General features: G+C 41.7%; 2 protein-coding genes across 10 annotated transcripts in view; both read right to left on the bottom strand.

Annotated features, from left to right (window-relative positions):
* Positions 1–23057, bottom strand: part of cita (citron rho-interacting serine/threonine kinase a) — a 36513-nt gene extending 13456 nt beyond the window's left edge. For 4 of the 9 annotated variants that reach the window (XM_047583679.1, XM_047583683.1, XM_047583682.1 and 1 more), the window contains exons 1-28: positions 22937–23057; positions 22557–22691; positions 22281–22422; positions 21333–21508; positions 20006–20107; positions 17743–17885; positions 17305–17398; positions 17006–17212; positions 16694–16847; positions 15274–15463; positions 10995–11100; positions 10332–10475; positions 10075–10194; positions 8181–8351; positions 7114–7167; positions 6958–7011; positions 5903–6043; positions 5612–5740; positions 5060–5155; positions 4685–4801; positions 3911–4020; positions 3240–3414; positions 2092–2289; positions 1819–1872; positions 936–1133; positions 524–717; positions 290–425; positions 44–148 (exon numbers count right to left, since the gene is read on the bottom strand). In XM_047583679.1, coding sequence (XP_047439635.1) covers positions 44–148; positions 290–425; positions 524–717; positions 936–1133; positions 1819–1872; positions 2092–2289; positions 3240–3414; positions 3911–4020; positions 4685–4801; positions 5060–5155; positions 5612–5740; positions 5903–6043; positions 6958–7011; positions 7114–7167; positions 8181–8351; positions 10075–10194; positions 10332–10475; positions 10995–11100; positions 15274–15463; positions 16694–16847; positions 17006–17212; positions 17305–17398; positions 17743–17885; positions 20006–20107; positions 21333–21508; positions 22281–22422; positions 22557–22673 — 3627 coding nt within the window. In that variant the 5' untranslated portion in view covers positions 22674–22691; positions 22937–23057. Of the gene's footprint in view, positions 1–43; positions 149–289; positions 426–523; positions 718–935; positions 1134–1818; positions 1873–2091; positions 2290–3239; positions 3415–3910; positions 4021–4684; positions 4802–5059; positions 5156–5611; positions 5741–5902; positions 6044–6957; positions 7012–7113; positions 7168–8180; positions 8352–10074; positions 10195–10331; positions 10476–10994; positions 11101–15273; positions 15464–15639; positions 15883–16693; positions 16848–17005; positions 17213–17304; positions 17399–17742; positions 17886–20005; positions 20108–21332; positions 21509–22280; positions 22423–22556; positions 22692–22936 lie in introns of those variants that run through there. The other 5 variants (XM_047583681.1, XM_047583687.1, XM_047583685.1 and 2 more) reach the window with 3 other exon arrangements.
* Positions 23058–24061: 1004 nt separating this feature from the next.
* LOC125006980 (beta-crystallin B3-like) lies at positions 24062–26324 on the bottom strand. The gene is made up of 6 exons (XM_047583530.1): positions 26211–26324; positions 25330–25416; positions 25124–25239; positions 24868–25000; positions 24633–24775; positions 24062–24507 (listed from the first exon to the last, which is right to left on the bottom strand). Exons 2-6 carry the CDS (start codon positions 25408–25410, stop codon positions 24183–24185), a joined length of 798 nt encoding a protein of 265 aa, XP_047439486.1. The 5' UTR covers positions 25411–25416; positions 26211–26324; the 3' UTR covers positions 24062–24182.
* Positions 26325–26531: the final 207 nt, after the last annotated feature.

Below are 26531 nucleotides of genomic sequence, written 5' to 3'. Positions count from 1 at the left end.
TGTGCAAGGTTTAATAATTGTGCGTGTTTCACGCTGTGTTTACCTCTTCCATCAGCCTCTGTTTCAGTTCTCTCTCGGTCTCCAGCTTCTGCTGTAAACTACGAGCGTTCATCTCCAGCATGGCGTGTTTCTTCTCCAGGTCATTGAGCTGTATGGATACATGAGTGCAGGTTCATTTTTTTAAAACAGCTCAACCACACAAACGTTACTGTCTATTTCAAAAAGAAAATGCATGATGGTTGATTGTGGGATGAATGGACATGGGATAAAAGTAAGATAACAGACTCACAGTATCAGACAGACTTTCAGCCTTCAGTCTTTGCTCTTTCAGAGCCTGCTGTAAGGCTAGTATCTCAGCCTTATGCTCTTTGACTGCCAGCTCCACAGCCTGACGGGACTCTGTGCTGCGCTGGTCTGCACGCAGCCTTTGAACAGAACAAGTTAAATACAAAACATTTAGTAAAACTTTTTTTTTTTTTTTTTATGTATAAAAGTATTTATTTAACAATGTAGATGTTTGAACCTGTTCTGCTTCTCATTGTCCAGAAGTCTCTGCAGGTCCCTGGTGCGTCTCTCAGCTTGACTTTTCTCGTCCTCTAGAGCTCCTCTCCAAGCCTCCCACTGCCTCTCCTTCTCCAGCAACTCGTCGTTCAGGGACTCCAGCTCCACCACCTGTTCCTCCAACATGCTGCATGTGGTCTTCAGCGTCTCAATGTTCTGAGGGAGCAAATAAAAAGGACAGGCTGAAGAGAGCATCTTGTTGTCTCTCTAAATTTTCACTGGCAGCACATGTTCTACACATTATGATACTAAGATGGAGTATGTTTTTCAGGATGAAAATGAATATAGAGGAACAGTTATCAAGATATCTTTCTGTTCTGTGTAATGAGCTGATTTAAGGAGCTAATGTAGTTTTAGTTGTGCGTGTCTGTTACCTGTTTCTGGTTGTTGAGGTGCATCTCACGGTCAGCAACCTCCCTCCTCAGGCGGTCCACTTCCTGGCTGAGCTGCAGCTGATCCTCCCGCTCGTCCGATGCTTCATCCAGCTGTTTGGACAGGTAGAAGTTCTGGCGGTTCAACTCTGCATTCTCCTGACTCAGCTGTGTGAGCTGTTCCTCCAGGTCAGTGATCACCTGAGGCAACACAAACAGGCAGAGGTGTTAGCCATCTGTACGTGTGCAGCGACAGCAGCGATAGTGTTACTTCCACTGGTCCACTCATGAGACGCATATCTTTGGCGTGTAGGGAAATGCTGTTACATTACACCCCTCAATGCACTCTATCAACCTTAACATGGTGACTCACGCTTCAGTAGCAAAAAGCTCAGTTTTGTGAGTTAACGTACGCACTGACAGCAAAGAAAAAAAAGGATGTCTTGTTATTAATCTTGTCAAGTGGGAAATGTTTGATTAGTATGTGATTGATTTCAGTCATTTTATGAATAAAAGAACCAAAGCAACATTACGGTATTAGAGAAATTCATAAGTGTCTAAAGTTCTCCATGTTTGTAAAATTAGAACAAATAAGAGATGTATTAAAGAAGAAGTAGAAGTATTAAAGTGTGTGACAACAACACAATATTAATTCTGTGTTGTGTGCAGTTAACTAACATGTAAAAACGATTATGAAACCAAGTGTTCAAGCAAAGTTGAAATAGTCACGCTGAATTTTGTTGATTCAGAAGACTATACCGTATTGTTTCATTATAACATTTGGAGCTGCATATGAATCACCATATAGTCAAAGGTCTTATGAAACTGTCTGACAATTATTCTCCTGCCGTTGAAAGCAGAGACAAAAGGCAGCGGCAGCACTTACTGAGCAACTGTCTCTCAAGGCATCGAACTTGCGCTGAATGTCGTCTCTGTGATTCTGTGAGATAAAAAAAAAAGAGCAAATGAGGAGCAGAAATACAACCAAATCTGTCTGCTATGTGTAAAAGTGACAAATGATGTATTTTTACAGCATTAAAAGGTATGATGTAAGAAAAGTAACAGGAATATCTTTTCTCATTGGTTATAATAAAGACTTATGTCTGCAGCATGAAGCCCTGCGTTTGTTTGAGTGACTGACTGCACTTGTTTGTCTTACCCTGAGGGCAGTGATCTCCTCCTCAGCCTCAGCAGTGGTCTCTTCCAGTTCAGTCTTCGCCTGCTGCAGCTGACTCTCCAGGGCAAGACGTGCAGCCTGCAGGCTGCTGATCTGGGACTCGCGCTCCTGCAGAGACAGGGTCAACTCCGACACCTGTCTCTTGATCTCCAGTTTCTCTTCCTCATGTTCTAAGCCCATCTACGAGTGAGACAAGGTGAACGCGGTGTTTGTGTCGAGCAACAGATTACACTGCATATCATATTCAGCATTATTTTAATCAGATTCTGGGACTTAAAGATGTGTGTAAGAAACAGGGCTAGAGGAGATTAATTAGACAACGTCGAGGGACTGGTAGATATAAAAATGCAGATCCAAACTCCACTAAAAGAAACACACAAGGGTGCATTTAGCTTCTCCAAAGAATGAATAGCAAATGACAACTGAAATCGCATATTTGTGTGTGTGTGTGCGAGAAGACAGACAGTGTGTGAGTTTGTAAGTGTGGACAGAGAGAGGCCAGCAATTAGTTTCAATCTGTGTATCACGTCTCAGTAGGGAACAGCGTGTGGAGGTAGTGATATGACATCCAGTTAGCAGGCTGTTCACCAGGAACATCGGCAGACAGCTCACCAGGGGGTGAGATCTCTCAGGAGAAAGGGGGCATTGTGGCCCTCAATTATCGCAAAATGTCTTGTATAGGGTAGGCTGCACATACATATTATGGTTGTCTTTTGCGGAGATACTCCAGATAAAAACAGGCATATTTTTTTTCAAACACTAAACTTCAGTTTAATTCTTCTTTAATCAAATATTTAGAGGTGAATGTCAAACAGCCCTCTGGTTTAAACTTATACTATTCACTAGCCTGATTTATTTCCCTTTTCTTGTCTCAGGTGTTTCCCACCATTGCAAATACGTACTTGCAGAGATAACAAAAGAAGAAAGCTGTCGGCAATTTAGTAAAGGGCGCCACTATAAACCTGTATTTAATTAGTTGCTTATCTGAAAGGCATCTGAGCTCGCTTCCTGATCAGATGCCTAAATCCCTTTTGTGGATGGTAATGATGCGGGGCTACACTGGTTAGAGTGAATTGCTTAATCTCGAGCTTACAGATTTTGCACTGTCCCTCTGCCTCCTGTTGCCTCACCTCCCGCAGCCTGCTCTCCAGCTCCAGCAGCCGGGTCCTCTTGGTCTGCTCCTGCTGACTCATCTTCTCCAGGTGCTCCTCCAGTTTGGCGTTCTGGGCCTCAAGCTTGCCGGCCTGAGACTCCAGATAAAACTTCTGCTGCCGGAGCTCAGAGATCATTTCCTCCTGGGCTTTCCTGAAGAAACAAAAACAACAACAACAAAAAAAGGTTTGCTCTATTGCCTGTTTACAAGCAGTCATCTTTCAAAATGCTCCTTGAAATCTGAACAGTTAGGACCAGGTCTTCATGTGATGTACTGTATTCATCTTAATAGACACAGACTTCTAGATTCAAGTCAAATGAATGAGCAAATTCCTTAAATCAGGGAAATAATATACAGGTTGTGGGGAAATATTAAAAAAAATCTATATATAAAATATCTAAACAACAAAGATTTTGTGATCCTAGAGGTCACGGATCCACTATTAAAGACCTACGCCCTAAATAACTTAAATATCAAACCTAATTTCATGTATTTACCCTAAGAGATTAATGAGTTTACACACAGGGGAGACAGTCGTGGTGCACAAACATGTAAGTGCACACTAATGAAGCGATTGGAGACGGAGCCAGGGTGCGTGGGGGGGCTCTCATGAAAGCACGGTGTGGGCAGAAAGCCTAGTTAACTCACATATTCTTCTGAGTGTAGATGCTGCTGTTAGCGGCCAGCTTGTTAGCCTCTGACAGCTCGGCGATGCGCTGCTCCAGGTTCTTCATCTTGGAATCCATGGCGTTAATGGTCTGTGGGGAAAAGGAAACACAACAGCGCGCCGTAAATCACATTCAAACGGATTCAAATGTCCGTCGCTAATAACCAAATTCTACCGAGAATCGCGGGACAACATATAGTTCAGCGGCACAACTCTTTACAGCCAACAGTATTTTGTACTTCGGCAAAATCCTATTAGTGTCCATTAAGGTGTTGCCTGAATCGTCTACCGTCAATGTCAGATGAGTACCTCTAAAAGCTTCTTAACTACCTCAATTCTACCACATTAACCAGATTAGAAGTTAAGCTCGGGCTTTATAGTGCAACATGAAGCACACTCCAATTTAATCTGCAGTTTTAAACTGTACAGTCCAATACATTTGAGCTACTGTAACAAATAACAGTGGGAAAAAAAATACATTAAAAATATAACAGGAGTCTAGTATTCTTAGAGGAGGATTGTGTTTTCACAAATAACATTTTAGTTATTTGTTTTGATTTGTGTATCTAGCACACTGGGCAGGCGCAGCATGAAAAACTAAATGAGACGTGATGCTGCTATTCTAATACTGCAGCGTTGTCATATTTGATTTAAATCAAATTTTGTTTCAGCCTCTGTAAAAAAAATAAATAAATAAATAAATAAATAAATAAAAAATTACAAGCAAATACCAAAACCTCATTGTGTTGCCTTACCGCTTTCTGTTCGCTGATAAGTTTACAGTTCTCTCTGGACTCCTCCTCCTGCTGTGCCCTCCTGGCCTCCAGGCTCTCCTTGTCAGCCAGGTCTACCTTCATCTGGGCCTCCAGAACCTGCATCAGTCACCACCAGCTAAGATTAGACTTGCCAGTTTTGATTTCACATTTAGTTTGCAGCCTGTGGTCCGCTATGTGATAAAGCAATCATTCATGACATGCTTGAAAATGTACAACCTGGCGTGGAAACATTAATTAGCGTGTTTTCACATCTCACTGTATAGCATGTGACAGCTCACTTACATCCACAATAACACTGTTTTAAAATAGGCTACAGCAAAATCGCGTCCTCTGTGGTCTATTATGCTGTCCCACCTTGATTTTGTCTTCAAAAAGCCTCTCCTTTTGAACCAGCTGAGTTTCCATCCTCTGAGCTGTTGACTGGGCATCCCTCAGGTTTTCCTCCAGTTCCTGGGGAAATTATAGATAGAATTTATTTCCCGTAACTACAAAACGATACAGCAAATTGTAGTTAAAAAAAAAAAAAAATTCAACGTATAATAAAAGGAAACTAATAAACTACCACCCAGAAATACGTTAAAGGAGCCTAAAACACTCAATTATAACACATGACACAGTGCAACTGTTCTAATAAGTCTACTCAAACCAAAAGAAATTAAGGAACTTGCATTGAAAAGCTGGAAATCCATAAGTCGACTGTAGCGGTTTCTGCTCATGCTGACACTGGTGAAATCATGTACATAAACTCTAAATATGCACCAGCACTGGTCATGTGTGAAGACTCAACTGTCTACAGACAGAGAGGCAGCGTGAGGACGGAGTAGGAGGAGTGGGCACCGACAGTGGGGTGAAATTAGGGGTGGAGTGGTGCAGAGAATTAACAAGCCTTATCTGCAGCTCTCTCACCAGGATCTTTTCAGCCATCTGCTGGATCTGCTGGGATTTGGTCTGAATGTCATCTTTCAGCTTATTCTCCCGCCGCTCGACCATCTCCAGCCTCTTTACCTGGTTCTCCAGGGTCTTCCTGCCCTCCTGCTTAGACAGCAAAAATGATAACATAAGACTAACTAACCAACACAGTTCTCCCGATTGACTGGTTAAAATGGTCTGCACACCGAAAAGGAATATAACTAACAAACAAACAAGCATTATTTAACAAATTATTACGCTTTAAAAATAGTGGGTTTAGTCCGGTACCTCTGTCTCTCTCAGGCGACGCTTTAAAGTGTCACTAGAGTCGGATTTTCCGCGCAGACGCTCCAGATCTCGTTCCAGTCGCTCTTTGGCCTGACGGACATTCTGCAGCAGCTCTGTGGCTTCTGTGCTCGCTTTCACTGCCTGGGGGAAACGAGGAGGTCAAAGGCCTGTTAGTGAATCCCAAGACAAACACGCTGAGATGATTGAGCAACCCCCTCCCACCAAGACACTGGGAATAGGATGGGGGGGGTGTATGCTGGATACATGCATAAAGGTCGAATCTTAGCTGTTTGCTAAAACATATTCAAGAAACAGCGGAGGACCAGTGAAGGCCTCGCATGTACATGTCTGCAATTCATGAACCCGTGGACACAAAACAATAGGTTTCATTACTACGTCTGTCTTTAGTTCCTCGTGGGTGTTTCTGGTTTTACTTTTGTCGTCAGCTCATGAATTACTGTCTTTCTGCTTCAGCTCTCTGGGGGATTTGTTTTATTTTTGCAGCCTCAAGATGGCTCTTCAAGTGTCCACTTACAAATGTTTACAACTCTAAAACATTCCTTCAATTTGGATGCGAATGCCCTCAAATTAAAGCTGGAATTCTGTACTTTAAGACTGGTTTTGTAACTAAAACTTGAATATGAATAAACGGCTAAAAGAGAAAAAATATGCACTGCAAAAAAAGGAATTTCAAGAAAGCAAAACATCCTTGTATCAAAGAAATACATCTTGTATTTTGTTCAAAGACAAGGGCTTTGTGCTCATTTTACTAACATTGGTATTTATTGTTGTTGTTATTGTTATTGCCATCTATTTTAAGAATTTCTTGTCAAGCAAACCCATTGGCAGATTTTTTTTCTTAATACAAGATGATTTGATTATTGAATATAAGAATATTTTGCTTCTTTCTAGTAAAGCTGTTTTTGTGTCCATACATATACAGACCTGACAGCACTGCCATCTGTCTGAGACAATTAAACTTTAAAGTAGGAAAACTCTGGTTGAGAATGAACATTAAAAGCATCCACACGATTAAAAGTCTTGAATGAATTTACCTTGGACAGTTTGTCCTGAAGCTCTTGGATTTTCACCTGCTGCTCGGCGTTCGTCTTAACAAAGAAACAAAAGAGGGTGAGCTCACTCATAATTAGGGTAATTACAGCTCTACAATTAGACCTGACAAAGTAAGAGCAGCCCGATCCTTCCTTTACCTTCTCAAGCTTGGAAAGAAGCTCCTCCACTTCTGCTTTTCCCTGCTCTTTAGCCTGAAAAATAAATGAAACAATTATGATAAATCCCTGCACTACTTTCATTTATTCAATTATCATCCAGTCAGTCCATCCTTAAGGTAGCTCAGACATCACTTTCCACCTAAACCCACTCTGGTTCCTCCTGAAAGACTGCTAAGAGCTTCCAGGCCACGAGGGATATGTAATCAGTAAAGCAGTAGGTCTGCTCCGGGGTTACTCCCAGTCAGGCGTGTCCAGATCACTTCCAAGTGGGGGCATTGGGCCATTCGAAGGGCTACACAACCAGGTGACCGTACCACTTCAACAGAGATCTACACAGCCGTCAAATGTTAAACCCTGCAAATGTAACTGACAACCTGCTGTGTTGAGAACGCTTTATGAACTGTATTAGATTTGACAAATTCGGTTTGTTTAATTCAAGACAGACATGGTCCTTCCACAGAGTGCATGCATGCTTGGAAAATGCTTGTGCTCTACCTCTTCTGTTTATTTTGTATGTAAGAGTGTTAAATATTCTTTGAGTGCAATAAATGTTTATATTTTTGAATAATTTGAGACTTGTAAGATTTGTTATCATTGAGTCATTTTTATCAAATGGAAGGAGAAGAGGTACTGGCCATCGCCCAAGGCTGATGTAAAAAAAAAAAAAAAAAAATCAGTATCGGCCCTAATAAATCCAATAGAGTCGATCCAGTTCTGAGGTCCAGAAAGGTCAGCTTTTATTACATTTTTGTCTTTTGTTGCATTTGAGTTGCTTTCATGACATATACACTACCAGTCAAACGTTTGACACCTTCTCATTGAATTGAATGAGAAGATGTGACCGTTGGACCTGTTCTTTATGTCTTTAGTGGATACTGTAGATGAAACAAGTCGCAGAAACAAACAAAACAGATTTAGATGTGCTTCATGCAGATATTTGTGACACACACAAACATTTACTTGCGGACATTTAAGAAAATCATAGACCTGTTACTTTACATACATTTGCATTATATGAACTAAAAGCATAAATGGTGCAAATATACCTTCTGAATTCTCTGCTGGTATTCCACAGCTTTCCTTTTGAGCTCCTCGCTCGTTTGCCTCGAGTCTCTGAGCTCGGATTCGTAGAGGTCACTGCGACGGCGTGCAGCCGACAGGTCCTCCTCCAGCTGCCTGATGGTCACCTGCATCTCCTCCAGCTGTGCATGGTACTCCTGAGGCCACAAACAGCGCACAGTCGTCAGCAATATAAAAACTAAAAACACAGACAGGACTGACTTTTACGCTGTTAATGAACATGTTGATAATGGATGTTGGGTTGACACCACAAAAAGATATTGTAGCTCAGATTTTTCTCTGTAAATGTAACAGATAAACTTAAATAATGTGATAATCTGTTTATAGCTGTTTATAGTGCAGCCTTCTCTTCTCCTGTTCAAACTGAAGTCATATGAAGAATACGTTTTAGATCAATAAAGCAAAACTGTGTAGCATTGAAAATACAGAACAAAGGACAGAATGAAATTAAATTATTGTAAAGCTCTTCCAATCATATTTAGTTATTTTTCCATGTTACATTATAAAATTTAACACAGCACTATTTGCTACTTCCAAGAACTTATGAGTCGCTTAGGTTTTCTTTGATTAAATAAAATTCCTGTTACATTTTGTCTTTTCTTGAAAATAAAACAAGTCGTCCACTAGTACATTTTTACATAAGTGTTAGAGATTAATCAAGGTGCAACGGCGACATCAGCGAAGGCTTGTTCCCCAAAAGTCTGAACAGGAATCGGGCCGTTAGTGCAGGCAGCGAATGCAGCCAGTGCTACTCAGACAAAGATATACTTCACAGATCTGCTGACACCGTTTCATTGTGCAGTGATCTATAGAAACTGCAGTGCACTGTAGCAACGGCCATTCATCACCCAAAGTGTCAAAATCAAAGATAACAACTCAAGAATTACCACTTTGAGGCTGTAGTTGCCAACTTTGCACTACGGAGCTCTGAGTGAAAGGAAAAATAACGGCTTCTCCGTAAAAAATCTTTGCAGGGGCAACACGTTATGCTGATCTTTCTGATGAGTCAATATATTTAACTAATGGCCACAGCTACTAGCCTCGGCAGGAATTACACCACTGAGATTTAATTAATATCACAGGTGTTTTATTTGACAAATATTTACCAGTTGAACATTGGTAATATTCCTGTCAATCCTCAATACATATTAACAAATTACAAAATACTGTGTGTGAATATACTATTCTCATGGGATTAGTTTCACCTGGGGACGTCCTGTGACTCAGAAATGACCCTCCTGCCTCACTCCATTGCTTTAGTTACTGGATAATAAGAATAACGGATAATAAGAAATATATTTTTGACACCATTGATGATTGATGAAGAAATTACGAATGAACTGGAGGTATTTAAATCAGCCCCGCCTTTGCCGATGAACACTTTAATGCTTGATTTAATGATTTCCTCCATTTAAATGGATGAACGGGTCAGCGATCTGTCCAAACATTGAATTATAGCACATCCTTGATAATAATAAGTGACAGAAAAAAGTCTTGAAAAAGTAAAAACTCAACTCCCAAATGGATTAGTATTCTCACAGGACCTCTGTTTTTACCAGAAATATCATAGGTAATTTGCGGTGTAATTTTTCACACGGGATCAAGATCACAGACGACCTTCGCAATTATTGCAAATTACCAGAGGTCCCCTGATAAAACTAGTCCTGTGCGAATAGAGCTATAGAAACACACTACCTTAGAAAATAACTGAATACTCTCACACAGCTTTGTGGCTGCATATGTATTTAGTATAAATACTTGAGGGTTTATAAAAAAGAAAAGAAAAGAAGTTTATTCCAAACGTACCACATCATTATCGTGATGAAAAGGAGGATGATTTGAATGAGAAAATTTACATACTTGCTCCTTAATTTCTTGCAGCTTGTTGCTCTGTTCGCGTATGTCGTGCAGCAGCTGCATGGCCTTGTCATCCTCTCTGGAGACCTCTACACGTGCCTCCTCCAAGCTCCGCTTCAGGCTCTGCAAACACATACATGCACACAAATTCAAGGCTGCTGCCGGGCCCAAATGCACTGAAGAGGACAGTGACTTATGAATAAACATTGTTGTTTTTCCCATTCTGCACACACGCAGACAAAGATGCTAGTATGACTCACGCTGCACTCGGTAATGTAGGTGGCGAGGTCTTGCTCCAGGATGCTTCTCTGAGTCTCGGAGGCCTTGAGCTCCACATCCTTCTGGTGGAGCACTGACTCCAGGTCAGTCATTTTACGCTGAAACCTGGAGATTTCCTGTTCCATCTTAACACACCAAAAAAAAAAAAAGTGACAGTGTCAGCTTTGATTCTCTCAGCTGAGGGTTAACAAATTACAGCAGCTTTCAGAAATGACTGGTTTGAGTTACATGTGACGGCTGATCTGTAAAGGCCATATTAGAATGGTGATTTACTGTGAATCAACAAAGAGAGTCCATCAGCCATGAATTTAGATGACAAACTGATTACTCAGACTGAACCGAGAACGCCTCAAAACATGTAGCCCACAACCAGATTAACATGTCTTATAACAGCAAGCATCCTCCATCTGAGTTAAGCCAGTCAGCCAGAATAAACACAAGACGTCTGGTAATAAAACCCACGCTTATGGACCGATCTTGCTCATGCAAGTACCACAAAAATGTCCCTTCTGAAAATAGGTTTACTTTTCCTCATTTGGTATGAAAATGAGACAGAAAACAATATATTCTGAGCGCTGGTATTTTAACAAGGGTCTGTTATGAAATATGACACATGGATAAAAGCATTAAGAGTCCGTATGTACCTTGTGACATTTGTCTTGAGTTTCTTGTAGTTCTTTGCTTTTAAGGTGCAGTTTCTTTTCCATGGAGTTGGTCTTAGCAGGAGAGTTGAGGCCCGCAGACACTGACCTGAGGAAACAACATTAATATTTAAGTTGTTTAGTTGTATCAAATAATTCAGCTACACAAAACGTTGAAATGTGCCTTCCTCATATTTACTTGTTTTTTAGCAGAAATATTCAAGTTAAACAAAACACTAGCAGGAAGTCATCTAGGGGTGGGAAAAAATATTGATATGGCAATATATCGCGATACTTTTTCTTCCGATACAATATCGATTTTGAATGTCTTAACATCGATTTTAAAAGAAAAAGTCAACGACTTCTGCACCTCCACCATCACTTTTTCTGTTCAAGTGCAATAAATTGGAAATGAATCATTTGGATTAATAATGTTTTTTGACTCAGTTTGTCCAACGAATTATCACTGTCACCTGATGTACATGTGCAATTATTATTGCAATATATCGCAATAATCGCATAGTGGCTTAAGCATCGCGATACGTATCGTATCGTGAAGTCCTTGCCAATATCCACCACTAAAATCATCATTTATGTAAGTATGGTGTGGTCTGGTAACCAAATGTCTGAACTGCATTCCTGCGACCTAAAATCCACATGCTTGCTCATAATATCCCCTCCCTGTCTCCTTGTTTCCTGTGCGACCCTTTAATATCGACTGTGCTATGAATTTAAAAACAGACGCAAATCTTGATAATTAAACTATCGCAAACTCTCAAATCAAATTAGCTGAACAGAATTGACGATGACTGGCTGCCTCACATTATGACATTAAAACGCATCAGAGAAGAAGAAGCGTTGATATTATTACAGTAATTAAATCAGCTGTAACGCAGACGCAACACCTACAAACTATAAACGAGCAACAGACCCTGGAAGCACTGAAGTTTAATGACTTTACTTTCCTTTTTGACAAGAGACACTTCGAAGAATATCTAGTCATAGTCAACAATAAACCTCCTGACAACAATTAGGACAACATTCATCAGAGCACTTTTGAAGAGACACTGAGCTGAGTATGTTTTACGCATTGTGGTTTATTCAGGACGAAACAACAGACTGCATGAGAAAAACAGCTACGCAGACCTGGGAATATCTGCCGTTTGCCTGATAGAATAATATGACAGGAGAATTTGGGCTACGTTGCCGCTCTGGGTTGGTCTACACAGAGCTCTGTAGTGAATGAAACGCACTCATTTGTCTTGTTTATACAAGGTGATGGCCCATTTTGTTTCTATTCTTTAAAAATGATTTAGAGCCTATTTTGTTGACCAGAGACAAGGTAGCTCTGAAAAGAAGCCTTCTAAATAAATGAATGGGTCTGTATGAATGGGTTCACAAATACCGCAGAGGGATCTTTAATAAAATTGACTCAGACTGAGTCACAGAGTTAAAAATAATCCCAAAAGCTAGCCCTGCTCCCTTTGGCTCAGTGCATTGAGAAACATCCCCCCCTGAAACACACAAATACATGGTACGCACATATATATATAGACCAAGTGTTCATTTAAGCACACACACATTTGGCTCGTATTACTAAGAAACCACTAACACCTCAACCTGACATTATCAAAGGACCCAGGGTTAAATAAAGTAGCATTCCAGTTAGCTGAGTGCGTCTCCAATTAAAAATTGACGTTTTTATTTGTCCAACTTGATGGGAAGTTTGCTTTAAATGAATATAACAAGCAAATGTTAATAATGCTGAGTTTCCAGACATCAAGTAAGGCAAAGTTATAAGACCATATATACTTTCACAAGAGAGAAAACGCTAGGCTACTCTTTTTGTAGCTGAGGGATACGGCTGCTGTCTTTGAACTGTGGAGGAAAAATACATGAGTAGCCAGTGCAGACTGCATTATTGAACAGAATCAAAGAAAGACAGGGACACAAGGACAACATGCAAGGTAAAATCCTATCATAGCATGCACACAAGCCGCAAACAAATACTGGAAATACTGCTGGAAATGATCATTTTTTTCTGTACATGTGAAACAATCCTAATGACTATGTCGTTTCAATTTAATGTATAAAATAATTATGAATTATAAATAAAACAATGAATATATCAATTCTTTTTTTGCATACATCCAAAAATTGTGGAGAAATTAAGCAAATAAGTATAGTAGCCAAGCAGTACCCCATCGACTCTAAATGACCAGATCATAAAATGGATTTAACTCTCTTTCTTTTTCCTTGCTTTCTATTCGACTTCTGAAAACATCCTTCTCAATCTGCATTTACCAGCACTGAAATTTCCCCTTGAAATTATGTATGGGTTGTACGCAATAACCCAACAAAATGTGTCTATTTGCATTTGAAAAGTCTAAATCTGAAACTCAAGCTTGAGCTTTTGGACGGGAAGGTCCAGGACTCAGAAAAAACATTAAAAAAAATCTATATTTTTCAAAGCCTTTGAATATCCTCACCAGATATCTTGAGAACTTGGCAATCATTGGCTGAGAAAGCTCATCAAATGGGAATCCTCAAACATATGATAGCATTAGATGAAAGGTCTGGTGGCCAACTAAATCATTAGAGATGATCCTCTGGGGAACATGAATACCCATATAAAACCCACTACAGCCATCTGGCAGTAATCACTCAGGACACTATGATCAGTAGCTGTATCCTACTCTTGTCAAAAGTGTTGGATGACGAAGCAGACAGACTGACCAAGTGACACCGTTGTCATGGCCAATCAATAGTGGGAAAAATACTACACTCTGCGTTCACATCTTCATAAAATATACTGCACGCTTTTTCAAAAACCCGCAAATGTATGCGAATAACCCCCAAATTACTCAAAAAAAAAAATAAATTAATAAAAAAATCCTTGAAGTTATTAAGTGTACATTCATGCCAAATTGCAAAGACGATTTTCTGACACTAAACCGCAGATGGCTTCTTATAAATATGGAGGCAAGCTGCTAAGGGGATTTTGTTATTGAGTTAGACAGACAGACAAGTTCAGTAGAATAAAATAATAATAAAAAAAAAATAAATAGCAGGAACGCCCCCCCAGCCCCCCAAACACATGATTAGCATTTCATTATGTCTGGCTCTGGGTCCATTTCTCTTCTCTTTTTTGGCATTGTAATAAGGAATGTGTACACGCATATGCATGCACCCACACACAGTTTTAACACAATGCATGAGCTCTGAGCTCCTCTTAATCAAACGCAGCGGAGAAAATGACTGGCTTCAGTCAAAAAGCATGAACAGATGACTGATGGTGTAACAGCAAGGGACAGAGACATTAGAAGAGGGAGAAAATAAGAGGAGGAGATGAGACGGGTAAAGATGGGGGTGGGGACAGGGAAAAAAAAAAAAAAAACACATCACGGTAGTAACCATAGAAATAGATTCTCTCCCCCAATCTGAGCTCTCATCCTTTTTCCTGTCTAATCTGCTAACGCTATTTCTTCCTTTTTCTGTTGCTGCTGTTGCTGCCGCTGCTGCTGTCATGATCCGCAGTCTCCAGCACCATTAACCTGCCGGAGCAATGGCATGGGGCTACAGAAATGAAAACCATCTCCTTTGCTTTATTATGAGAGGTTAAGGAGCCAAATACCATTAGGCATTATTACAGTCCCATGCTATAAAAGTGAGGAGCCCCGTAATGCCTCACAGGAACGGAGAAAGCACAACAACAGCAGCAGCAGCAGCAGCGAGGGTGGGAGTGTGCCTATGTGTGGGGTTCCACTTCTCAGAAAAAACCTCATTGACACAATCAGCCGCATACCAATCAGTGTCGATGGCAAGATAATTCCCGTTCACATCATCTGGTCTGTTCATTTGATCAGCCTGTGCACTGGATCAAACTATCTGTGAGCCAGAGGCATAAAAAACAAGAATCAGAAGAAGAGAGCACCAGAGAAGAGGGGGATCCCTCCCCTCCCTTGTTCCTCGTCTGACATAGCATATGGCCAAACCCATTTTAGCCCCAACAGGCGAAACACTAATGACAGGGACAACACCAACTGCCCAGACCACCATGCTAGGTCACCTGAAAACAAGGCTACCTGGAAATTGTTGCCGTGGTAATGAGGGTCTAAAGGCAGAACAGCAGCCAATGAGAGCATGGGGTCTCTAACCAACAAAGGTGTTAGAGAGGTCCATGCAGGAGGTCTACAAAAACAAAAACAGGAGGCTCACTCTGATATAAAAAAAAAATAAATAAAAAAAGCCCAGCAAAGCCAAGTAAACAGGTAGCACTTACTCGGTTTTGGCCAACACCGTCAACGCTCTGCTGAAGAACCAGCCTAGAAAGGGCAGATCCTGGCCCTGGAAGCCCGTTGGCAGAGCTCCTCGCTGGGCTGCTGAGGCTGGCCGGGGGGCTGCCTGCTCCGGCTCCTCAAAATTAGAGGTGTCATCTTCAGCATGCAGCGCAGGAACGAAAGGCGGGAGAACTGCAGGAGAGAAGAGGATGAGAGGAGGAAATAAGAGAGGGCAGGGGGAAAAGGAAGCGGCGGCGACGAACGAACGAACAAGGTAATTAAAAAAAAAAAAAAAAAAATGTAAAAAATAAAAAAGGAGAAAGGGAAGAGAAAGGAAGGGAGGAGGAACGGAGGAGAGCGGTGGGAACCTAGAGTGCGGTAAGTCGCGCGTTGATGCACATGCTGCCTCTGTCCCTCCCTCCCTCCTTCTCTCGCTCTCTCCCTTTCTTTCTTTCTTTCTCGCACACACATGCTCACTCGCTCTCCCTCACTGCAGCAGAGCAAGCTAATCAGCTGGAGCAAAAGCCCGAGCATAAATCTCTATCTGTGTTCAGTCGTCGATAAAACCAGGGCTGCATTATCAGAGCAAACATTTGCACGCAAGATAACTTTATGTTGCATTTTTACATAATGAAAGGCAATCGGTTAACATTAAGAGAAATATATCTTCACATCCTTTAACGAACTCCTGAAATCCAAAGGCACCAGTTTCATTTATTTACAGCCTTGAAGGGAGTATAATAAAAACACAACAGCTCTGAGAGAATTAAGTAATGTTTGATAATCATTTCAGATTTAGAGGTTTTATCCAGCCGGACACGCAAGCTATTCATCAGAGTAAAATAAACACTCATCACCCCCTGCAGCTGCACTTCACTCTGAACCACCGTAAGGATGCGGCTCTATTTATTTAAGTGCTATGGGTGTGTTTTTCCCGACAGCCAGTCAGGTGAAAACGTCCAACTCAGTTGCAACAGTGACGTTCTAAGAAAACGCACATGTATTTCCGCAGCGCAGACCAGACCATGCCCGGTGTCGCCTGCGTAAAAAAGGTTTGCGCTGCGTCTGTTGAGAAGCAGATGAGTTGCAGATCTTTGCTCCGTCTGCCTCTGCCTACCTCCTATTCTCCTCAGGAAAGAGCTGGCCTGCTGCCAACAGCGCACAGAATCTCATTATTTTACTACCGACAACACCACTGGAATCGCATTTGCCGTTTGTTTGTCTACAGTATGTGCACCGACACACACACACACACAGAGCTCACTTAAATATGTCATAAACTGCATTAATATTTGACAAGCAGCCGCGTATCATCTGTCTGGTATTGTGGATGCAGCAACCTCGTGTCATTTCAAGCCAAACTGAGCATTTTAACTAGAAAGACAGAAGAAGCGGAGTCTCGAGGGAGAGGAATCTCCTCACCGTGTCTCAAGTTGTTCCAGTCTACACTGGAGAAGAAAGAGTGACAGCGGAGTCCCTGGAAATCCAGCCGCTCTTTCGCTCCGCACAGCAAGCTCTGCACCAAGTCTGCAAACTGCTTACTGGCCCGTGGCTCCTCCGGAAACTTCAGGTAACGCTGTAGGCATTGAATGCGAAAGGGGACAAGGAAGAGATATAATCGAGTCTGCATTTTTTACCAGCTATACTCAGAAGAATAATTACATTACGGACTAGCACAGATGAGATGCAATCAATGACCGACGTCTGTGTCCGATCAGAGGCTTGCACATTTACCTGGAAGTTGAGGATGTTGTGGATGGTCTTGGTAGAAGTGCCCTCAGAAAAGGGGGACCTGCCATAGATCATCTCATAGGCTATGACCCCAAGAGACCACCAGTCACACTCGAGCCCATAGGTGTTGTGAGCGCCCCCGCTCATGGCCGCCAGGACCTCGGGGGCGAGAAAGTCTTGGGTTCCAACAGGCACCGTGGGAGCAGCAACCTGGGAAAAAAAAAGACATTAATAAAAGACAACGATATCGCTGTCAAGAATGCTGAAGTTAATACATAGAGCTTGCTCTGTAATCCACTTACCGTTTTGTTAGCAGTCAGCCTGGCAGCTGATCCAAAGTCAGCCAGCTTAATGTGACCGGTCCGATCGATGAGAATGTTCTCTGGTTTGACGTCTCTGCAGTTTGGAAGATATTTGATACTGCTTTTACAGAAATGTTTGGTTCCCGAGGACTGTAATCTGTCTGCCGCTCTGATAATAATAAAACACTTTTGCAGACTCTGGCAATATACCATATACCGTCGCGCTTAGTACTCCGAGCTAAATTACAGTAATACATTCTTAAGCAGAGTGAGAGTTTCCTTAAATCGTGAACATGTGGCCTTTCAGTGAAAACAAAAAGGCAAACAAATTCAGTGAAGGGCTGGAAGTAAAGAAATCTCCTTCCTTACTGATGTTCTTTTGCAAAGCCTTGATTAGCCAGTCCCCTTCACAACAGGACGGACTGACCGGCGTCTTACCTGTGGACATAACCCAGCTGGTGGACGGAGTGAATGGCTTCTACCAGCTCGGCCAAGTAAAACTGAGCCATGGACTCATCGAACTGATCCTCGTATCGGTTGAGCAGACACATCAGATCGCCTCCTGGTAAGTACTCCATTGCCTGGAGACATATTAATATACAATTAGGCAATGATAAAACTATGAGCAATTATTGGAATCTGAAGGAAAGCGTATTTGAATCCCTATATTTAGAAGGAAAGCAACAAGTGTAAAACCGAATGTGTTTTGGATTTCATCTCAAGTCTGTCTGGTTTAAGATTAAAGAGTGCTTCTCCTCATTACATTCAGCTTTCAGTATTCAGTTATATAACACTAGACATTTATCTGTGATCAAGCAACTGGTCTTCAGCTGCTAAAAATACACAGAGAATAGTTATAAAGTCCACATGTTAAAAAAAAAAAGAAAGCAATACACTGCAACAAAAACACATCTCATTCTAAGACATCTAGCCATTAAAGTTTGGAAACACAAAACCAACTCAGGCGAAGTTGACTCTGGCTCTCTCTATTTTTTTGTGTGTGTGTGTGTGTGTGTGAACCCTGAGATTAAAGGTACTGGTCAAGCTGATTTGAGCTACACGGTTGCAGCCATAGAGCCATAACAGGCGAGAGCCCCTGGCGCATGAATGGTCGGCGAGTCTGAATGAACGGGAGCATTCTCCAGTGTTACCTAGCAACAGGGAGACTGGGTGCCTCTCTGACACACGGATAAAGATGGATGCTTTGTATTTTCCTCCATGCTCAGTTAGGGAGCAGGGTGAGACAGAGGGGGAGTGTAAAGAGAGAAGGAGGAAGAATTGAGAAAGACGTGCCGGGGGGGGGGGGGGGGGGGGGGGAGGAAGGTATGTAAACAGTGAGACAGGAAAACAAAAAAGCTGCATATAACACAGCTGAAGCAAAAGGCGCTTTTGCCAAGTCTAGGTCATCACAGAAAATATATCTTTTTTTTTGTGAGGTGAACAGCCATCTCTGTGATTACACGGGGTATTCTCCACAGGGCTTTAAGGCCGGAGATTAACCAATCAAGAGTCAAATAATTCTACAAACATACATCTATAAGGATAGATTACACACAGCTGTAGTTTCTGGGATATGACTTTGAATTTTTTAGCTGCAGTCGACAACAGTGCAAGAAAAAAATCCCACAGCACCATAAAGGTCTAATGGGAAGGCCAGTATTGAGATGTGTCATTAATCTCGACGAAACCCCGGTGAATACCGCTACGTTCACAGGCTCCAGTCTGAAAATGAAGCGATAACCCAACAAAATTCTGAAGCCGCTGGAAGACGATTTGTTTTCATTTGTGATCGGAGGCTGAATATTTCCCCCTTGCTTCAGAGCATTCCTTCGACATACAACTTGTTTCTTTCATTTCATCCCCGTAACAGCTCCCGCTTCCTGCAGCAACTCATGTACTATTCTGACTGATCCTGCTGTTTTATTAGTCGCATTCTGGAAACCACAGCTGTGAATGAGAAAACACACCTTCCCACGGAGCAAGCAAAACACACATAGAAATGGAAAACTAGACAACATGGTTTCTGGAGAAGGCAACGTTTGGATCCCGTTGTTTTTCGTACTTTTGAGACCAGTCACCCATGTTACCTGTTCTTTTCTTTTAACCTTGACAGTTAACATAAAAGGATATTCCCAAAACTTCTGAGAGAATAAACAAATAAAAATGTATAGATTATGAATGCAGTACGGACCAGTATAAATTATATTCTCAACAGTGTAATAAAACTTTTTCCCCAATGGGGATCAATAAAGTATTATCTTATCTTTCTATGTCACTTCTAATACAGTTTTCAACAACCTTAAATGTTGTTTATCCTATGGGCATCATGAATACGGCCAGTGATGTTTAAATTGTGTGAAATTGCAGTGAAAGCAATTTGCAAGGCTGAGATAGGGACTACTATAGTGATATTTTCATTTTTGTGGTTCTCGTCATATTTCATTTGAAAAATACCTCCTCCAGATTTATATAACAACACAAAATGTCTGTAGTTATACATACATTATAGCACAGACATTACACCTGCAAGTACTCATGTGTACTATTTGCAATGCATGTGTATTACCCCATTGATCCTCTTTGGTCCATGGCAATTTGCAAAAGATCCTTAAAGCGTTCTTCTGATGTGAAGACATTTCTTTAAAACAAGGATTTCACCTCATTTTGAAGATAAAAAAAAAAACAAATGCTGCAGTCTCACCAGATAGACGTGATCTTTATCCTGGAAGGCATACAGAAGCTGAGGGATCCAGGGACTACTGTTCAGAGCCAAGATCCTCCGCTCCTCGTCATGAAAAACAACCTGTGAAGAATGGAAAAGGCATCAATCAGCATATATAAATGTATTATGAGGAAAAACGGTGGCAAATACCCAGTTATGTAAAGTAATCTTTCAAAAACACTGATAAAATACACAATTTAATAATTGACTGATTAAAGATATTGTGTATTTTGAAAGTGCTATATTTGAATTATTTAAGTGAGAGTCTTTGACATGAATATGTATGTTTTCAATGATTACAATTCTCGCCCTCCGTTTATGGCTTCGGTTCTTGTTCCTGTTGCGTAAGTGGGACGTCATTTCAATTAAGAAAAGTAGCCACAGGTGGCATGAACAAACCCTTTCTCGCTCAGTCAAATTGTTCACTGTATTGCTCACTTCAGATCATTTCCTGTCACAGCTCATGTACTATTCTGGCTGAGATCTGTTCTATTAGTCATATGCCAGAAAGTACAGCTGTGGAATAGAGAATTTTATCCTGTTGTATTTAACCCCACAGCACCCTCCAGTGGGCATTTTCAAAACTGCAACTTTGGAAGACCCGAGTACTACATACACAATTATCAGTGCTTCCTTGGGCAGTGTAAAAATTAAAACACTTACATAATTGTGTGATTTGTCTGTCCTACATAAAGCTTAGATAATAACTGCATGGGAGGAAACATTATGAAACTGAGATCTGTGAACACTTTTTGATCTGATTTTATACCTATAGTAAAGATTCGCTGTTTTCGAGGCAAGCGTGTATCTTAAACCACGATTAGGGCAAACGCAAATGAGTTTGTCATTTAAAACTAAAGAGGCTACTTGGATGAATGGTGAAACATCTTCGAGAAGACTCAAACAAGTCCAGCTTTCTTTGTTTAAGACATACCAACAGCATGATGTGCTACTATACTAAATTGTATATAAAGTCATTAATAACTCTAGAAACAAGAACAAGTGAACAGGTCTTTTTTGATGTTGACTAAAAGAGAAGGTGGGCCTTTTTCCATACCAGACAATTTGATTTGTCATACCAAGTAATAAAAACAGGTACGAGACGTGACAGCGCCAATGTGTGACGTGTGAGCCAACGTACACTGGAGCTCTAAAACTGGAAACCAAACATCACTCATTGCACTAATTTTGCATGTGCATTTCTTCTTTTGATATATAAAAACAATATGCATAAATGGTAGATAGCAAGTCTTTTTTATATTTTACATCACAATAGCACAATTAAATCAAACTGCAGGATTCTTACTTTTTCTTGAGCATGTAAAACTGCCTTCTTCATGACTTTAAGTGCACACACGTCCCCAGTCGCCTTCTCCCGGGCTACTTGGACTTCAGCGAAGTGTCCGCGACCGACCACAGCACGAACCTCAAAGTCATGAAGCCCGGGCTGGAGGGTACGCAGCTCTGAGACCACTTCAGAAACTGTTTCACAGACACACAAACAGTTGTACAGTCTTCCTATTATTATTTCTTCCAAATAAAGTCAAACGATCATAGAACAAATGCAAGACAATATTCTATCGACAGGTACAGTTATTATATAATAAGTTACACATACTGTAGGTAAAGGTAATTAAATAAAGTCCATTTATTAACATGGCATCAGAGCAACATTATGTTTATGGACTGAACTTGCAGCGTGACACGAATTCTAACTATTTATGTGTGAAAACTGTGAATTATTAGTTACAGAATAAAAACAGTAACTTAATCATCATAAATAGGTATGCCTTAAAACTCAGCCAAATACATGAGGGGTGTCAAACTCATTTGAGTTTGTAGGCCACATACAGCCCAATTTAAAAGCAGGCCAGACCAGTAACATAACAGCATGATAACCTATAAGAAACAGCAACTCAGAAACAGATTTTTTTTTCCATTTTTGGTGCAAAGAAGAACAAGTAAATTAGGAAAATGTTTACATTTAATGAACTATCCTTCAAAAGAATGACATTTCTTAAGTAAAATAAGTGCAATTTGGGTTCTGTTTAGTCTTGGGTCTCAGTGTTGTGTTCTGTCCACTTCTCTTTCTAAAACAGTGGACAAATTAGGGTTAGCAGTTACGTAATTTTCGCACTTTGCAAATTCATGCTGCAGGCCAGATTAGACTGTATGTCATGTGTCCAGTGCGTCATGTGATACAACCAGGATGTACTAAACAAACTGTACTCAACTATAAAGAACATATACTTACATTTATTGACAAATTTCGCAACATGGTGTATTTTCATAAGCTCTGGGGAAGTGCACTCTTGGTAGAGCAGCAGCAGAGCCTCCAGAAACTCTTCTCGTCCTAAAGTACATCCTCCCTGATGCCCACACAGACTGACGCGGCCCTGGGGACAATAAACAAACACAGGAAAAGGGAAAGTCGGCAACTGACAGCTACTCTGGCTGTTTTTAAACTGTATATAGTGGCTTGAGAAAATGTACATGCACATGTTGTGAGAACGCTTAAGGTATACACTACCTGAAACACCTGATTGAGTCGTGAGCAGCGGCTTGTGATGGGGTCATCGGAGGAGGAGGAGGAGGAGGAGGACAGCGTTTTCAGGTTTCCCTGACTCACGTATTTAAACTTCAACATGGCTTCTTAACACACTGCCTAAAGGAAAGACACACAAGAAGTCAGCGCTTCCACTTTAAAAGCGTCCCGATTATAAGTTGGGTACCGGCCAATAATAATATTAATAATAATAAAAAAGATGTCAACAAATGTCAACAATGCTAAGTTAACGGTGGCTAACGTTCGCTCTGTAGCTTCTTCGCTAACAAATAAGACCCGTGAACGCAACACCAGCCTCTCTCATACATAGGCAACTACAACACGGACACTATGACAGTACTCACCAGACTACCACACGAGTACTAATACTATTCTATATTTAATTAACATGGAGCCATTATTGTACTAAAGAGCACACTGTTTTCCTCTCGGTCGCCGTTGATGTTTCCGGGTGAACTTTCAAATTTTGCGCGTTCCCCGCCCACCGCGCGAGCATGATGAATGAGGACGGATTCTGATTGGATGCGCCGAATGATTGTAGGCGGGACCGGACGTGGCCTTTAACCAATCACAGATGGCCGAGAGCAACCAGGAAACTCTGAAACAGGGATTGATTTTATCAAGAACAGAAACAGGCCCTGCCCCTAACACAGAGCTCTACACCACTGTGTAGAACTGGGCACTGGCAACGATAGCCTGGTACATCATGTCCAGCAGCTTCCGAGCTCCCTCTGACCTTTTTTGTATACTGAGTCTATGTTAGCTGATCAGTCCAGTTTCTGATCCAGCTGTAGACCTGTAAATCTGAACCACTCCACGCACTCCCTGTTGATGGTTACGGGCTGCAGGTGGGGTCTGCAACCTCTGGAAATGCGCTGCCAATCTCTTTGGTATTGGCTGTATTAAGCCGAAGGTGGTTCACTTTGCATCATGAGACGAAGTTGTCCACTAGATTCTTGTACCTCTCCTCCTGTCTACACCCCACAATCAAAGTGTCATCTGAAAGCGTATGAACTCTGTGTTGCAGTTAAAGCCTGAGGTTTACTCTTGTAGATTCATTATCTGACAGATGTAGTTGACGCTGACCAAAAACATCACATGAACCGATCTCAATACTTGTCTGCTTAATCCAACGGGTGTATCTGTTGGAAAATTGAGAAGTAGCAGTATTAGCAAAGGCTATGATTTTCTTAAGTCCCTAATGTAGGTCAAACCCCAGAAACACTTACCATAAATTTCCCCCAGTTTAACCACTACACTACTGTAACACACAAAAATATTATCCTGCTAGATCAACAGATTTTATTTTCTCCATAGACGTCTGTGCTGTCGTTTTCCCCTTTAGTAACTAATTTAAAGATTAATGTAATACTCTTGTTAACACATGTTCCAATATAATAAATAGCATGCAATAATTTGCACATAACCAAAAATCAGGGTCAAAACCTTTATTTCCAACAGTTGTTGTTTTTATCTTCAGTTCAAATTTTCATAAACTGCATGGTCAGATAGCTGAAACTGAAAAGGAGCGTGGAGGCCAGCTTCCTTCAGCGTTCCCCATCTGCTGTGGGAGGTGGTAGAGGTGTGGCGTTAAGGCTGGGGCTGGGTTTTGGATTTGGGAGCAGGGTTAGGATTAGGATTGGGCGGTGTAGGACCTGGAGCTGGATCTGGGGCTGGAGCTGGAGCTGGAGCTGGAGCTGGAGCAGGACCTGGAGCTGGAGCTGGGGCAGGGGCTGGGGCGGGGGTAGGTGCAGGAGCAATATAGCACCCTGTCTTATGCCACTGCATGTCCCGCACACGTCGGACGGACTGGATCTGAGGTGCAGCGGCTCCCCAATTGTTCCAGTGCTTGAATTCTCCATGCTCAAACACATACTGGTGTCCTCTGTAACCTGGATACGTGTACCCCACCCACCTTCAGAGAGAGGAGAACGATTAATATGTCACGTTTCCAGGACTGTTAACAACCTTACATAGGTTTTTAAAATACATTCACCTAGACCACTACACATTATTATGACTGAAAAGACCACAGCTTACGTTCCACTGATAGCCTTAGCACTGGCCACGCGGTCCTGGAAACCATGAGCCCACAGACTGGGGACATCTTCATCTACAATCTCCATCTTTCTGCCGGCAAAGCCTGTATTCTCAAACAGGTGCAGCTTGTGATCTGCACCATCCTGGAGACAGAAATAGCATTTTTTTTTTTTTTTTTTTACATATGCAGGTACTGAATCGTCACACTTGCCTCCGTGTTAGGGCAGCTACTGACCACTTTCAGAGGCCTGAAGGAGCTGAGATTGTAGCTGCTCTGCTGGTTGGTCCAGGTGCTCCAGCGAGGGTACTCTCCCTTCTCAAGCACAAACTGCTCCCCCGCAAAACCTGGCAGGTCAAACCCCACCCATCTGCCGATACAGAGAAACTGTGTTACGTGTACATGCCCACATTCATTCAAAGCAAGGGTAGCACCTCGAAATGAGGATTCGGACAGAGCAGGAACAGAGGAGATTCGACGGAGGGTAACTCACGGGCCTGACTCCACAATGACCGAGGCGACTCTCTGCGTCATCTCCAGCACATCTTTGCATTCGCCAGACAGCTCCACCTTTTTTCCACAAAAGTTCTCGTACTCAAAAACTGCCAGCTGCAAGACATCGACAGGTGGAGGGTTCAGCGACGTGGTCCAGATGCCGTGGCCTTTTCAGTTTCAACGCGAACATGTATCTGCCAGTACCTTATATTTGGCTCCAGATCCTCCTCCTTGTTGGCCCTTCTCTACAGGCAGCTGGTCTGGGTTTCCCTGCTGTTCTGTCATTTTCTTCTACAAAGCAAAGCAATTACAACACTTTGGTGCAATGTTTAGATCATATGTTTATGAGGTCCACAACAAAATCTTGCAGGACAAAATCAGAAAAATGTACTTTAGTAGGATTAGTAGGACCTAAGAAGTATAAAAATCAAGCATCGTCTTTGAACAGAAAATAGTTTGCGGGGAAAAAATGATGTCCTCATGTGTGGACACAGGGATTATTCTGCTCATTATCATAACGAAGTCACCAATATGTAACAAAACATAACACTGTTAATTTTCATGTGCAAAAACAGAATTTCAAACAACAATAAGAATTCCCAGTGTCCTCAACTGAGTACTTGCTAATTAGCTTAGTAAGTTATAACTTGTTACCACTGATAGAATTTGCGTCATTAATAAAAATAAATAAAGAGGTTTCAACTGTAAAATTTGATGAGGTGTTTTCACATCAACTAGTATCTAGTTATGAGGACAAAAGTTTAAATGAAGCAGAATAAGAAGCCGCCACAAACCTAAAACTTAACGTCCCCATATGTGGACGCAGGGTCTCAGGAGGTTAAATAGCTGGCAAGACAAGAATGCATCTTTCTTGTCTTTGTTATCACTCACATTATAGCTGTGTGAGTTGGGTAAAAGTATAAATAAGAATAATAGTGCACACACACACACACACACACACACACACAAGAAGCAGAATTCATGGATGCGGACAGAAGAGAAAACAGTGAGAAAACAAGAGAGAAGGTTCTGCTGGGGAGAGGGATGATCCTTCTTTTTGTTTGTTGTTGTTGTTTCTTTTTTACCTGGATGGCTTGTGCCTCACTGCACCCCGTCCAAGACACGCTCTCCGTCTTTCCTCTTTTCTTTTCTTTCTCTTTTCCTGTCTGTCTCAGTGTGAGGGTGCGTGTGGTTGTGGAGGCCTGGCGAGCGGTTGGTGGATGCCAGTGGGGGTATTTATGGTTTATTTCTGGCCACAGCAGCAAAAAGCCTGTTGATGCAGCAAGTCTGTCGCACCCATTGTGTCCATCACGCTGCTTCTCAATAGGTCCCTGGCAACACTGGCACAGGCTGCCCAGCTCTGCCTGTGCCGCCATCCTAACCACGATCCTACAGTGGGCACACGC

Source organism: Mugil cephalus, chromosome 4 (genome assembly GCF_022458985.1).
Source record: "Mugil cephalus isolate CIBA_MC_2020 chromosome 4, CIBA_Mcephalus_1.1, whole genome shotgun sequence".
Taxonomy (NCBI): Eukaryota; Metazoa; Chordata; class Actinopteri; order Mugiliformes; family Mugilidae; genus Mugil; species Mugil cephalus.
Note: the sequence above shows the minus strand (reverse complement) of the source record. Positions and strands in the feature narration are given on the sequence as shown.

Bases quoted from the DNA above. Each gene is read 5' to 3' on its own strand.
- LOC125006980 (XM_047583530.1), bottom strand. From the start codon at position 25,410: ATGACAGAACAGCAGGGAAACCCAGACCAGCTGCCTGTAGAGAAGGGC. The intron at 24,776-24,867 runs GTCAGTAGCTGC...TTCTGTCTCCAG, and splicing joins CCTTCAGGCCTCTGAAAGTG to GATGGTGCAGATCACAAGCT. The intron at 24,508-24,632 runs GTAAGCTGTGGT...CTCTCTCTGAAG, and splicing joins GCTAAGGCTATCAGTGGAAC to GTGGGTGGGGTACACGTATC.